The sequence below is a fragment of the Silene latifolia genome, chromosome 10 (genome assembly GCF_048544455.1).
Source record: "Silene latifolia isolate original U9 population chromosome 10, ASM4854445v1, whole genome shotgun sequence".
Taxonomy (NCBI): Eukaryota; Viridiplantae; Streptophyta; class Magnoliopsida; order Caryophyllales; family Caryophyllaceae; genus Silene; species Silene latifolia.
Genome location: NC_133535.1, coordinates 136,322,318 through 136,333,461, shown reverse-complemented (window position 1 = coordinate 136,333,461; position 11,144 = coordinate 136,322,318). Strand labels below are relative to the sequence as shown.

General features: G+C 36.7%; 1 protein-coding gene across 2 annotated transcripts; it reads left to right on the top strand.

The window, feature by feature from the left end:
- Positions 1–1,488: 1,488 nt before the first annotated feature.
- LOC141606009 (CBL-interacting serine/threonine-protein kinase 24) lies at positions 1,489–10,897 on the top strand. Of its 2 annotated transcripts, XR_012526557.1 has the most exons (15): positions 1,489–1,955; positions 4,964–5,026; positions 5,118–5,189; positions 5,370–5,477; positions 5,571–5,645; positions 5,742–5,795; positions 6,426–6,551; positions 7,878–7,967; positions 8,623–8,748; positions 8,949–9,068; positions 9,286–9,402; positions 9,673–9,729; positions 9,844–9,918; positions 10,095–10,232; positions 10,379–10,897. XR_012526557.1 is itself a non-coding variant. In XM_074424969.1 (14 exons), the coding sequence occupies exons 1-14, from the start codon at positions 1,794–1,796 to the stop codon at positions 10,472–10,474; spliced, it is 1,341 nt and encodes a 446-aa protein (XP_074281070.1). In that variant the 5' UTR covers positions 1,490–1,793; the 3' UTR covers positions 10,475–10,897. The 2 variants fall into 2 exon arrangements, 1 of the variants encoding a protein (XP_074281070.1); XM_074424969.1 differs by lacking the exon at positions 10,095–10,232 and having other exon boundaries at positions 1,490–1,955.
- The last annotated feature ends 247 nt before the right edge of the window (positions 10,898–11,144 follow it).

Genomic DNA, 11,144 nt, shown 5'->3' with positions numbered 1-11,144 from the left:
TACGGAGTAGCTATACTTACTTATCTACGTTGCAAATTACTGAATGACTTGATTGTGTGCAACACATAACATTTTTCGAAAGTCAAAACACTACTTATTTTGTATAAAACGGTCTTACACAAGTTTACTGTAAAATAAATTCCTCTTATTATATGTTTGCACATTAATATCTTTATATTTTAGTCCATTTTACAATATTTTTATGTAAAATTACACCGCCTTATAATCTTACACAAGAATAATACTCTTTTATGATTTAAGTTAGTATATAATATAGTATATGTGTAATTGAGTTTCATAGAACTACTACATAGGAAGTATAATATAGAATATAGAATTTGAAATATAATTATCAATCCTCTGAGAAGAGTCATTGGGCTATTAAAAGTCTACTACTAAAGTACTAATTAGTTGTCTAAATGTTACTCCCTCCGTCCCGGTCATTTGTTGTCCTTTTGTTTTGGCACAAAGACCAAGAAAAGAGGAGATAACCAATTACTAAATGACATGTGGATCAAATTGATTGTAAATGAGCAAATTGTTCATCAAATGGAATCCTAAAATAGAAAGGACAACAAATGACTGAGACACCCCAAAATGAAAAAGGACAACAAATGACCGGGACGGAGGGAGTAAAATTTTAAAAAAGAGTACATTATATCAATTTAATAGTCACCTACTCACCTAACTTACTAGAATCTTATCGAATAGGAAGGAAACAAGTTTGTTAAAACAAGGAATATAAAGAACACATTCATATAACTAAAAGAGTTTTAAGCTATTCCCATTCGAGATTGATAGAGTACTCAATATTCGATTAAGCTCTAATAATCACACGGACACTTGGTGCTGGGACCCGGATAAGGAAGGTGAGTATACTGTGCGCACGACGTACCATTTGCTGATGACAGACGATAATGATGTGGCCGGCCAGTCGAGTTTGGGTAATGATAAATGGTTGTAGAACAAGATTTGGACGTTGCCGGTACTTTCACGTATAAAGGTTTTTTTTCTGGCGGATATGTCATGATGCGATTGCAACGAAGAAAAATATTACGACCATTTTTCAAGAATAATAGCCAAAGGCCCGGAAACTACTACTTGGATCTGGAACCTACATGCCGATGCTCACGATTTACATAAAAAAACTACAAAGAATCCTTATCTTATTTGGAAACCTGACATAAGTTATAGGTAAGAAGGTAAAACTCCTAAGTAGTATACGTTTTCTTACTCTCAAAGTTTTGCGGCCTATGGGCTATGGTTGAAGAACTTAGCTGCAACAATGTCAAGATAAATATTCAGAAATTATTTTTGATATTACCCGGCCAACGGCCGGGCATGAAATCTAGTAATGACTAAAAATCATACTGCAAAAAAAAAAAATTACGAAACAAAATTTGTGGAGATTAACACAGGGTTTGTCTCACATCTATACTCTCTATACATATATTATTTAACCCGTTTTATTTTAAAAGTGGATATCGGTCTTGAGAAAGAACTACTATACTATCTAAAATTCATCGACATTTCGAAAACTTGTGCATTCTGCTGACGGAGGAATCAACTCGGGATTAATGTGAGAAAATCATCCACTTGGTGTTTTGTGGGTAAAATTTCAGGGGAAAAAGTTTACAACAATCACACAGTCATCAAACTTTCTTTTTTATTTTAAACTTTGAAAAGCGTCAACTAAAAATCCCTAATTTTCTCCCCAAATTAAATTCAATTTTCCAGCAATTCAATCAAAATCGGTACTCATTACGGCGTGAAAGAGGAGAGAAAGAGACAGAATGAGGACAACGAGGAGAGTAGGGAAGTACGAGGTTGGAAGAACGATCGGCGAAGGAACCTTCGCGAAGGTCAAATTCGCCGTTAATTCCGAAACCGGCGATAGCGTAGCTGTCAAGGTATTGGCTAAAACCACCATCCTTAAGCATCGAATGGTTGATCAGGTCATAATTCTGTACCTCCTTGTACTCATTGAATTAACGGAAATGTTGACAATACGATTGTCGATGATGTTTTAGATGTTTATATGATTGTTCAAGTAGGTTAGAGTACAATACTTAAACGCAGAAAAGTTGATCAGGTGACTGTTATGATAATGTGTTAACTATATATAGTTGTACTTGTACAAGGTTATGTAGGTTTAGTGGCGGGACGAGGATTTGAGATTATGGGGCGAAAACTCTCAAGGATGAACTAGTATAGTGATAGATTAAACCAAATTAAATTGAAAATTTGAGCTAAAATTTTGGATTTTGAATTGTTCCTGTTAGCCTCTCGTTCTGCAATGGTGTAGGTTTATCTGGTGAATGGTTTATAGCTCTAATCTCGTGTGAACTACTTTCTGACAATATGTTAAATGTTTATGGGAATTTTTTCAGTATGTGTAGGTGTATTCCTATCTGAGTTCGAAGTTAATCGTACATTGTCAGGCTACCGCTAAACGAGCGATTACAATGGACGAATAATTTAATATGAGACATCTAATCATAGGAGGCAACAAAAATTACTCTTATCAAGATCAAGAGTAGTCTAGCAAATTTTAAAAAAAAATAAGTTGGTTACTCCGTATATTTTAGCTGAACAGTTGAACATGTTTCTTCTGAATGTCGATTAGATTAATTTTGCCTTGGAGAAGAAATGTCTATGAAAGGCCTTGTCTTTCTTGCTTTGCTTACATGAAGCATGAGTTTTGTATTGTTGTTTTTTGAGTGATTGGAAAGGAGCTATGTATTGATCTCAAGGACATCTATGGATGTATGAATGAGCTAGTACAGATGTACGAATGAACACTAGAAAGACTGAAGAGTTCCCTATTATGATTGGAATGTATCGAGAGTAGTCCCCTGATTTCAGTTTTTAACTTTGTTGTGAATTGACTAGGTACGGAGAGACGATTTGTGATAATATATGATGTTTGCTTATGATATTGATTGATAAGAGGAAAGAAGGTATTGAAACTAAGTTGAACATAGGAAGACTCTGAAAACCCAAGGATTTAGACTGAAAAAGTAAGATTACAGAGTGTAAGTTTAGTTGAAGTAGTGGCAGGGAGGCATTAAAGGTCACCTAAGATGAAACGACTGTTCAAGGTTTTAACTTCATACTTGTTGGTATTTAGGATCGATTGTCTAAAAGCATTGAATATTGGATGGAAATGTGGTTCATGGAATCGAAGCAAGAGGGTTGAAAGGGAAAGTGACAAAAGGTTTTTGTTTGAGGCTTTGAGCTGGTGTACCTTATAAATTGGTGATAAATTATACTGCATGACAATGAGGCCAGCCCTATTATCCAATTATATACAACACTGCTTGTTGGGTAGTAAAACGCCATATTTAAAGCATTAATGTGGCAGAGATGCTTATGTTATATTGTTCCCATACAAAGAGAGATCAGCTGAAGAATGAGGTGATAAGGAAGAAAGAATTTGTCACTGTTGTAAGATAAGCTAGAATCAGTTAAGATAATTTGGCTTTGTTAGATGAGACCATGCAAGGCCACAGTTAGATAGCTTAAAAAATGGGGAACTGTAATATTGTGAGGGATAGGCGAACACGTAAGAAAACGTCAATACAGGTGATAAAAAACTACTCATATGAATTTTCTTGTGATTGAAGAAAACAAGGCATTGATAAAGAAATGTGGAGGGGAAGAGAATCTAGTGTTCAAACTTCAAACTTCGTTCTTTTAAATAGTACAGTAGTATCTTCTTATTACTATTCTTCCCTATGTTTTGATTATAATTTTTTTCTGTACACTTGGATTCATTTTTTTATATTAACTCTCTGTCAAGAATGTCTCCACATTTTTTTTTTGATTTTTTGGAAAAAGAATCTGCCTTTGTATTATTGTATTTCATCTCAAATTTAGGTTACAACTTACAACTGTATATTGAAGGCTATATTAGCCTATAAAGCTATTCCCTAATTTTCTTCTCAATTCTTTGTATAAATTTTGTAGACTTTTTTAGTCACACTATTCGTTTGATAAATTTTGTATCGGGCTGTGTTTTTTTTGTCACCCATCACTGTCTATTTTAAATGATGATTTTTATTAGCCTATTTTGAAACTATTTGGGGAAGTAAGAGTTTGTTTTTGTTTGTTATGCGAGCAGTGAATAGCAAGGAGGGCAATGTTTAAGTAGTCAAGTTTTAAGGGAATTTTAATTAAAGCATTTACCTTGTTATATGCTGCTCACAAAAAGATTGTTTTAGGGTGTGTTTGGATTGAGGTATTTGGAGGGAAAAGAAAGGGAGAGAGAGTAGGGGATTTAAAATCCCTTGTTTGGATAGGAAATGAGGGTGGAGGGAAATGGAGGGGAGAGATTTGGAGGGATCCAATTTCCCTCCTCCAAGCCTAATCAAAATCTCTCCACAATAGGCAAGATTTGGAGGGAAATTGTATCCAAACAACCACGCTCCATTACCCCTCCCCTTCCCTTCTCTCCCTTCCCCTTCCCTCCTCCCCCCTCCCCTCCCTTTCTCTCCACTTTTGTTATCCAAACATACCCTTAAGAGCTCATCCTCTCAACTATTAGAACATACAGCAAGTTACTAAAGGTCCATATTTTGATGGATTTTCCATAGTTGATGTTGCTTTAAAGGTTCTATGCAGTCCACAAAAAACAGACAAATCAACTGTGGGCTAAGCATAGGCTGGAGAGGAAATGACTATCTTTGTCTTCAGTCAAAGACAGCAAAGTCATACTGATGTAGTAACTCGATATCTTCAATCCTCGAAACCTAGCCTACCGTTGTATTCAATGACATATGTTTCTATGGGGTTGATCTATGTGTGTATTGAGTGAGGGGTATTCATTTGTAGATTACAGTGTACTTAGACTAGTACTTTTCAAAATCACTTAATGTGAGATATCCATTCTGAAGGTTGCATACAAACATGAAACAAGGGTTTCCTTCTCCCCTAATTCATATGTATATTTTGTTGATTACAGATCAAACGTGAAATATCCATAATGAAGATTGTTCGGCATCCTTATATAGTCAGACTACATGAGGTATTTTCTCATTCAATTGAATTTGTGATAGTTTTCCTTTTCTGCCAGAAAGTTCTAGACATGTTTTCATTGATGTCGTGTCTCCATTAAGGTTTTGGCTAGTCGCTCCAAGATTTACATTGTGCTGGAATTTGTGCCAGGAGGGGAGCTATTTGATAAAATTGTAAGGCTCTGATACTTTTATTGTATTATAGTGACGAGGAGCTTTTCATATGTGGATTTAAGAAAAACACTACCAGAATCTTTTAAAAGTGTCACTTGTGGACTTTACCATAAGTAACCTACTTCCTGTATATTTTTTCCGCTTTATGACTTAATTATCTTCTTGCTTTTAAGCCTATAGGTTCACAAAGGCAAGCTGTCTGAGATGGTGTCTAGGAAATACTTTCAGCAACTTATCGATGCAGTTTCTCATTGTCACAGCAAGGGTATTTACCACCGAGATTTGAAGGTCTTTCTCTGTTCATTTGAAATCTAGAACCTTATTTACTTATACCGCAGCTGCTACAAACCTATTCTTTTTTTGTATTTCTTTGCAATGTAGCCAGAAAATCTTCTCCTTGATGTGCATGGAAATTTGAAGATATCCGATTTCGGACTCAGTGCTTTGCCGCAACAAGTAAGTATAATTAAATATTTATTTGCTATTCTGATGTTAATCTTTTGTTTTAGACCTCAGTTATAGTTTGTTTTTGTTGAAAAACTTGTTTGCCAGGGAGTTGATCTTCTGCACACCACATGTGGAACTCCTAACTATGTTGCCCCAGAGGTATTTTCTCCTAAGAATCGTGACTATGTTTCTTCTCTTGCAAATGTTGTGTTTTTTTTGACACCGTTTGATAAGCGTGTCATTAGATGTGATGTGAGACATAAAATTAACATTGACGTGTCTTGCTAATGTCTCTATTTGAGTGATACTGTGATAGTTTTAACTCAAATCTGCAGACGTTGTGCTAATTGCTTTCTATCAGCGACAACAAACCGATAGTAGGCAAGTCTAAGCACACTAAACCTTTGACAGTAACTACTTTAGCAAACACACCCTGACATCTTGACGTAAAACAGACTAGATGTTATGTTCTGGTTTCAAAACACACACTTGTATATTGGGCTATGTACTCCTATGACTACAAACTGTGACCTTTTAGCAATTACGGAAAATGTAATTAACTTAACTACTATCTACCGAATTTTTGTTTCCAGACAGAAAATCGGTGCTTTGCCCTCCAGTTTTCCTGCTGGTTGTCATATTTTGTCTATACCCAGCTAGCAAGCTCATCCTTGCCCAGCTACAGACAAATGCATTTTGTCTATACCCATGCTAGCTAGCTCATTGTGTAGAAAGGTATGATGCACTTGACTTTGTTTTATCCTAGCTAATTCGTTAAACCTATTGTAGGTTCTGAATGGCCAAGGATATGATGGTGCTGCTGCTGATATATGGTCTTGTGGTGTCATCCTCTTTGTTCTAATAGCCGGGTATCTCCCTTTTGAAGAGACAGACCTTCCTTCTTTGTATAGAAAGGTGAGTACATCATTTTAGTGCCGCGGTTTGGTAATTTATGGTGTTGATGCGTTTACTGTATGTTTTCTTGCTCGTAAATGCTCTCTCTGTCATACGCTCTTCTTCTTACCCATCTAAAAAAAGGCCTTTGAGCTGCAGTTATTATTGCCTGTTTTTAAGCAAAATATTTTATTCGATGGCAAAGGAGTGCAACTTAAATGGTTGATATTGTCCTTCAATGATATGTTTTGTTATGGTTGCATAATACGTGACATAGTTCTGACTTTCTATTCAATAACATGTTCCGAGCTTCGCCTCTGACAATGTTGGAATTTCTAAGACAGTGTAAAGTGATTTGTCTTTCTTCTTATAGCTTGTTGGACTAGGGAAAAATGGAGGGTTTGTAGCCTTGTAGGGGAGGGAAGAGGGAAGTGGGTGGGATAAAGTAAGGCATGAAAGAATGCATGAGAGAGGAAGTTGTGAAAAAGGGGCAGTGTGTTTCCGTCCAAATCTTTTCAATTTTAGAGGGACTTGGCTCATAAGGAGGTAGGTAATTGAGCTTGCGTAATTTGCTACCAACCGCTTTTCCACTCATCTAATCGGATCGTCTTTATAGTTAGTCAGGCCTGGTACATCATAAAGAAAAAGTCTATGTATAGAGCCATGAACTGTGTATGAGCATTCCATGGGCGGCTTATAAACGATTAGTATATCAAGATTCTACTTTTTGGGACAGCATTGAAAGTTTAGAAATAATCCCCATTGGCTTCTTTTGTGTATGGAAAACTGAGATACTGTGGTGTATCATCTCTCATCTTATGGTGCTTTCCTCCACCAAAGGTTTGTTTCGGAGGATTGTATTCAATTGTCCCAGTGGTCTTTTGTCCCTTCACCTGGTTGTCCATCATTTGATTGTATTTAGCCTTTTAAGTTGGGGCGGATTATAGTCACTATGAGGAACACTAATCATTTTTGGGGGAGGGAGGGGAATTATGGAATTATAATTCATTTATTCTGTAAAGGAGCAGCATATTGAATTACATAGTACCTGGAGTTTGTAGATTTTTGTGTAGTGTCTTTTCCGCCTTTCCAGAGTCCTAGAACTCTGTTGTTCACTATTTCAATGTGGTTGTTGTACTTGGACATAAATTTTTTTCATGTTTTGTGCTGTTAAAAAAAAAATGCATTCATTATTTGTCCTTGTTCCTTTAAAGGATATTTAATATTTGAAGCAAGTCGGAGCTATGAAGTGAGATCGTTGTGTATCACGTGTATCGAATAAAATGTACTTGTGTGGATGTTGCTGTTTTGTTTCCTAGGGTAACAGTTCTTGTTCTGTATTTGCAGATTAATTCTGCAACGTTCTCTTGCCCATTTTGGTTCTCACCGGGCGTGAAGTCATTGATTGATAAGATACTTGATCCTAATCCCAAATCAGTAAGTTTATAGTCATTGTTTGGCTGGTAGTAAAACACACCCTCTATGGGCTCTATCCCACAGTCCCACCTAATATGTCATAGTTGTTTTTCAGAAATATTGAGGATAGGATTTTACTTTATTGAACTTGTATTATGAGAATAAGAAAATAAGATTTAGTGAATATGCATTCTTTTTGAAAGATACTCCCTCCGCCCCAATCATTTGTTTACCTTTTTTATAATTTGCGAGGGGTATTTTAATCAAAGGTAAACAAATGAATGGGACAGAGGGAGTAGAAATTAAAACGGGGCCATTCAGAATGACAGAGGAGGGCTGCAGTATATGGTTTTCTCTTGGTTCTGGATGTTTAATTGTAACAGTCACGGATCATGCTTTTAGTGTGTTACACCGACTCGGCTGCAAGTGTCCGATACAGTGTCGGAGTGTCGGATACGGTTATTTTTGCGAAGTTTTCAATTTTTTGATCTAAAATGAAGTGTTGAACTGTCTGACACGCGGCATGTGATCAAAGTGAAGTGTCGGAGTAACACTACTTTTAATTAATTCAGGCAGTAATGTCTGTTAAGCAATGTGAAAAACTATATATACGAAGGAAATGACTTGTTACTTGGCTGTTCTTCATCATCTCTAATTTGTTCCTTTGTTAATGCAGCGTATAACCATTGAAGGGATTAGAAGTGACCCATGGTTTCGGGTTAATTACATTCCTGTTCGACAAGGCATAGAAGAAGAAGAAGTAAACCTGGATGACGTTCGTGCTGTCTTTGATGACATTGAGGTCAGGTTCTTCCCCTTATTTTCTAATTCCTAGTTTCAAGATTATCAGCACTTCTTGGGCCTTCTGTTCTCCTGGTGTTCTGATTGAGTGTATTATGCTTGCTAGTGCTTGGTCATAGTCGTCAGTTTGTTGCCTGCTGCATTGATGTGCCTGTAAGCTTAAAGAACTTTTTTTTTTTTTTTTTTTTTTTTTTTTTGCAGGACCAATATGTAAGTGAGCAAGCTAGGAATCTTGACAGGGGCCCCTTAGTTATGAATGCATTTGAGATGATCACTTTATCTCAAGGTCTTAATCTGTCAGCTTTATTCGATAGACGTCAGGTATGTTGTGTCTTTTGCCTGACAAAACTATTCTCATAGGAGTAATACTAATACTAGCCCAGGCTTAGTGGAAGACCTCAACCCTGTTGAAAATCACAATCGATTGCATGGTGGCATGCCTAAGCATTTTTTAATCAATTTTATTCATATTATGTTCCTGCACTTTCTTTTTCTATAGCAGACATAATGTTAAAATAACTATTTCCCTCTCTATTAGGATTATGTGAAAAGGCAAACTCGCTTTGTTTCCCGGGAATCACCAAATGCCATTATTTCTACGATTGAAGCTGTTGCTGAATCAATGGGTCTGAAGGTTCATACCCGTAATTACAAGGTATTCATCTTACTACAGCAGAGTCTCACAGTGCATGTTGCATAGCTTGAGTACATGGCTAGTTATCGAGTTGGTTGACTTATTGTAAGGGTAATGGGAGTGGGAGCATCTTGAGGTACTGTACTACTGTGGTCTTAGTCGTCACTTTTTGAAATATGCTTACAATTTCTAATTTTAAGTCTTCCTTTTACCATGTTAACCTATCTATGCTTTTATGCTGAATGTTGTAAGAGTATCATTAAATCCTCTTTATTTTACTCTTTGCTGTAGACTAGACTAGAGGGAATATCTGCCAATAATGCGGGGCCATTTGCTGTGGTTCTAGAGGTATACATTTATTTAGGTCTATATATATATAATTTTTTGTGGCCATGTGGTGACTCTGGTGAGGCTCTTCTTGGACATGCGATTGGAATTTAAAGCATTCGACAATGGTTTTAGGTCTATGAAGTTGCACCATCACTCTTCATGGTGGATGTTAGGAAAGCTGCTGGTGACACTCTTGAATACCATAAGGTTAGAATATTCCACTGTCGCTTTCCTGCTGCAATTGTTACGTAATTCCTGCTGCAATTGTTACGTAATTCCTGCTGCTATATAGGCCTTTTTTAAACACCCCTCTGTCCCCTTTAAACTGTCGTGCAAGGTAAGAGGAGTCAAGTTTACTCAGCCTTACCCTTGTCTTCTCTCAGGCTGTTTTCAGGTGACGGATGCTGAAAATTTAGTTGAGAATTAATAAGATGCAAGGCTGTTTTCACAATTAATAAGATGCTCATCCAATTTAGCGAGTTATTTGGCTTCACTCGATCATAATGCTAAACCAAAGAGCAGTGAGTCTTTGGCTTCATCTGAAATGAAAAAATGTTGTTCACCCATGAAAACAATATTTGTACTAAATTTAGTATGCCTTACATGCTAATTAGTTCATTTTCTCCTTTATTCCACTTCTAAGCTCGTCTTATGGTCTTTACAACAGTTTTATAAGCAATTGTGCTCTAAACTTGAACACATAATCTGGAAATCAACTGGTAGCAGACCACATTCCAGCCTACTCCCAACTGTACCTAGCTGAGTATTGGCATCGAACATGAAGATGAACAATGAACAACCATAGCAGTTTGGAAATCAATGGATCTTGAATAGTCGAAGATTGTATGTTGTAAAGTACTATCAGTATGTTGTACTCCATGTTTCTTGTAAGTTCTTCTCTTGTAAAATACCGTTATCAGGCTTTTGCCCATTGAGCTGTGTTGTAATGTTACATACCGGCTGCTGCGCTTGACTTTGTATATATCATAAAATACTGTAGGCGGCAGTCGGTGTGGTGGCATTTCCATGCAAGGCCATATGTAATTGTGTCTAGTGTTTCTCAATAAGATGAGATCTACATCTCATATAAGTTGGAAGAGTTGTACAGTATTTTTTTTCACTAAGAGGAATGTTGTGGTCTGGGTTACCAACAATCAATAGAAGCGTTCATTGTTGCATAATTGAAGTTCTCATCTTTAATGACAAGAGTAAACCAGAACAGGTGAACCGGCCGGCTGCGCGTTGTAAAGATAGAAAAGATGCCAGTTAAGGTTCCCAAGGCTTGCGAAAGCATGTTCTTTTTTTTCACTTGGCTTTCTTGACTTCCATGGCTGGGCTGGGCTGGGCTAACTTTCACTTCAAACCGCGTACTAAGTGTTTGACTGGGCGTTTTGTATGCAGTGAATCCTTTTTCTCAATCGCTATTCATCGTC

What these genes read in the sequence shown, in the direction of transcription:
- LOC141606009 (XM_074424969.1), top strand. Translation starts at nt 1,794, where the DNA reads ATGAGGACAACGAGGAGAGTAGGGAAGTACGAGGTTGGAAGAACGATC. An exon ending in TCAGTGCTTTGCCGCAACAA is followed by an intron (nt 5,646 to 5,741) that starts GTAAGTATAATT and finishes CTTGTTTGCCAG; the next exon opens with GGAGTTGATCTTCTGCACAC. An exon ending in TTCCTTCTTTGTATAGAAAG is followed by an intron (nt 6,552 to 7,877) that starts GTGAGTACATCA and finishes CTGTATTTGCAG; the next exon opens with ATTAATTCTGCAACGTTCTC.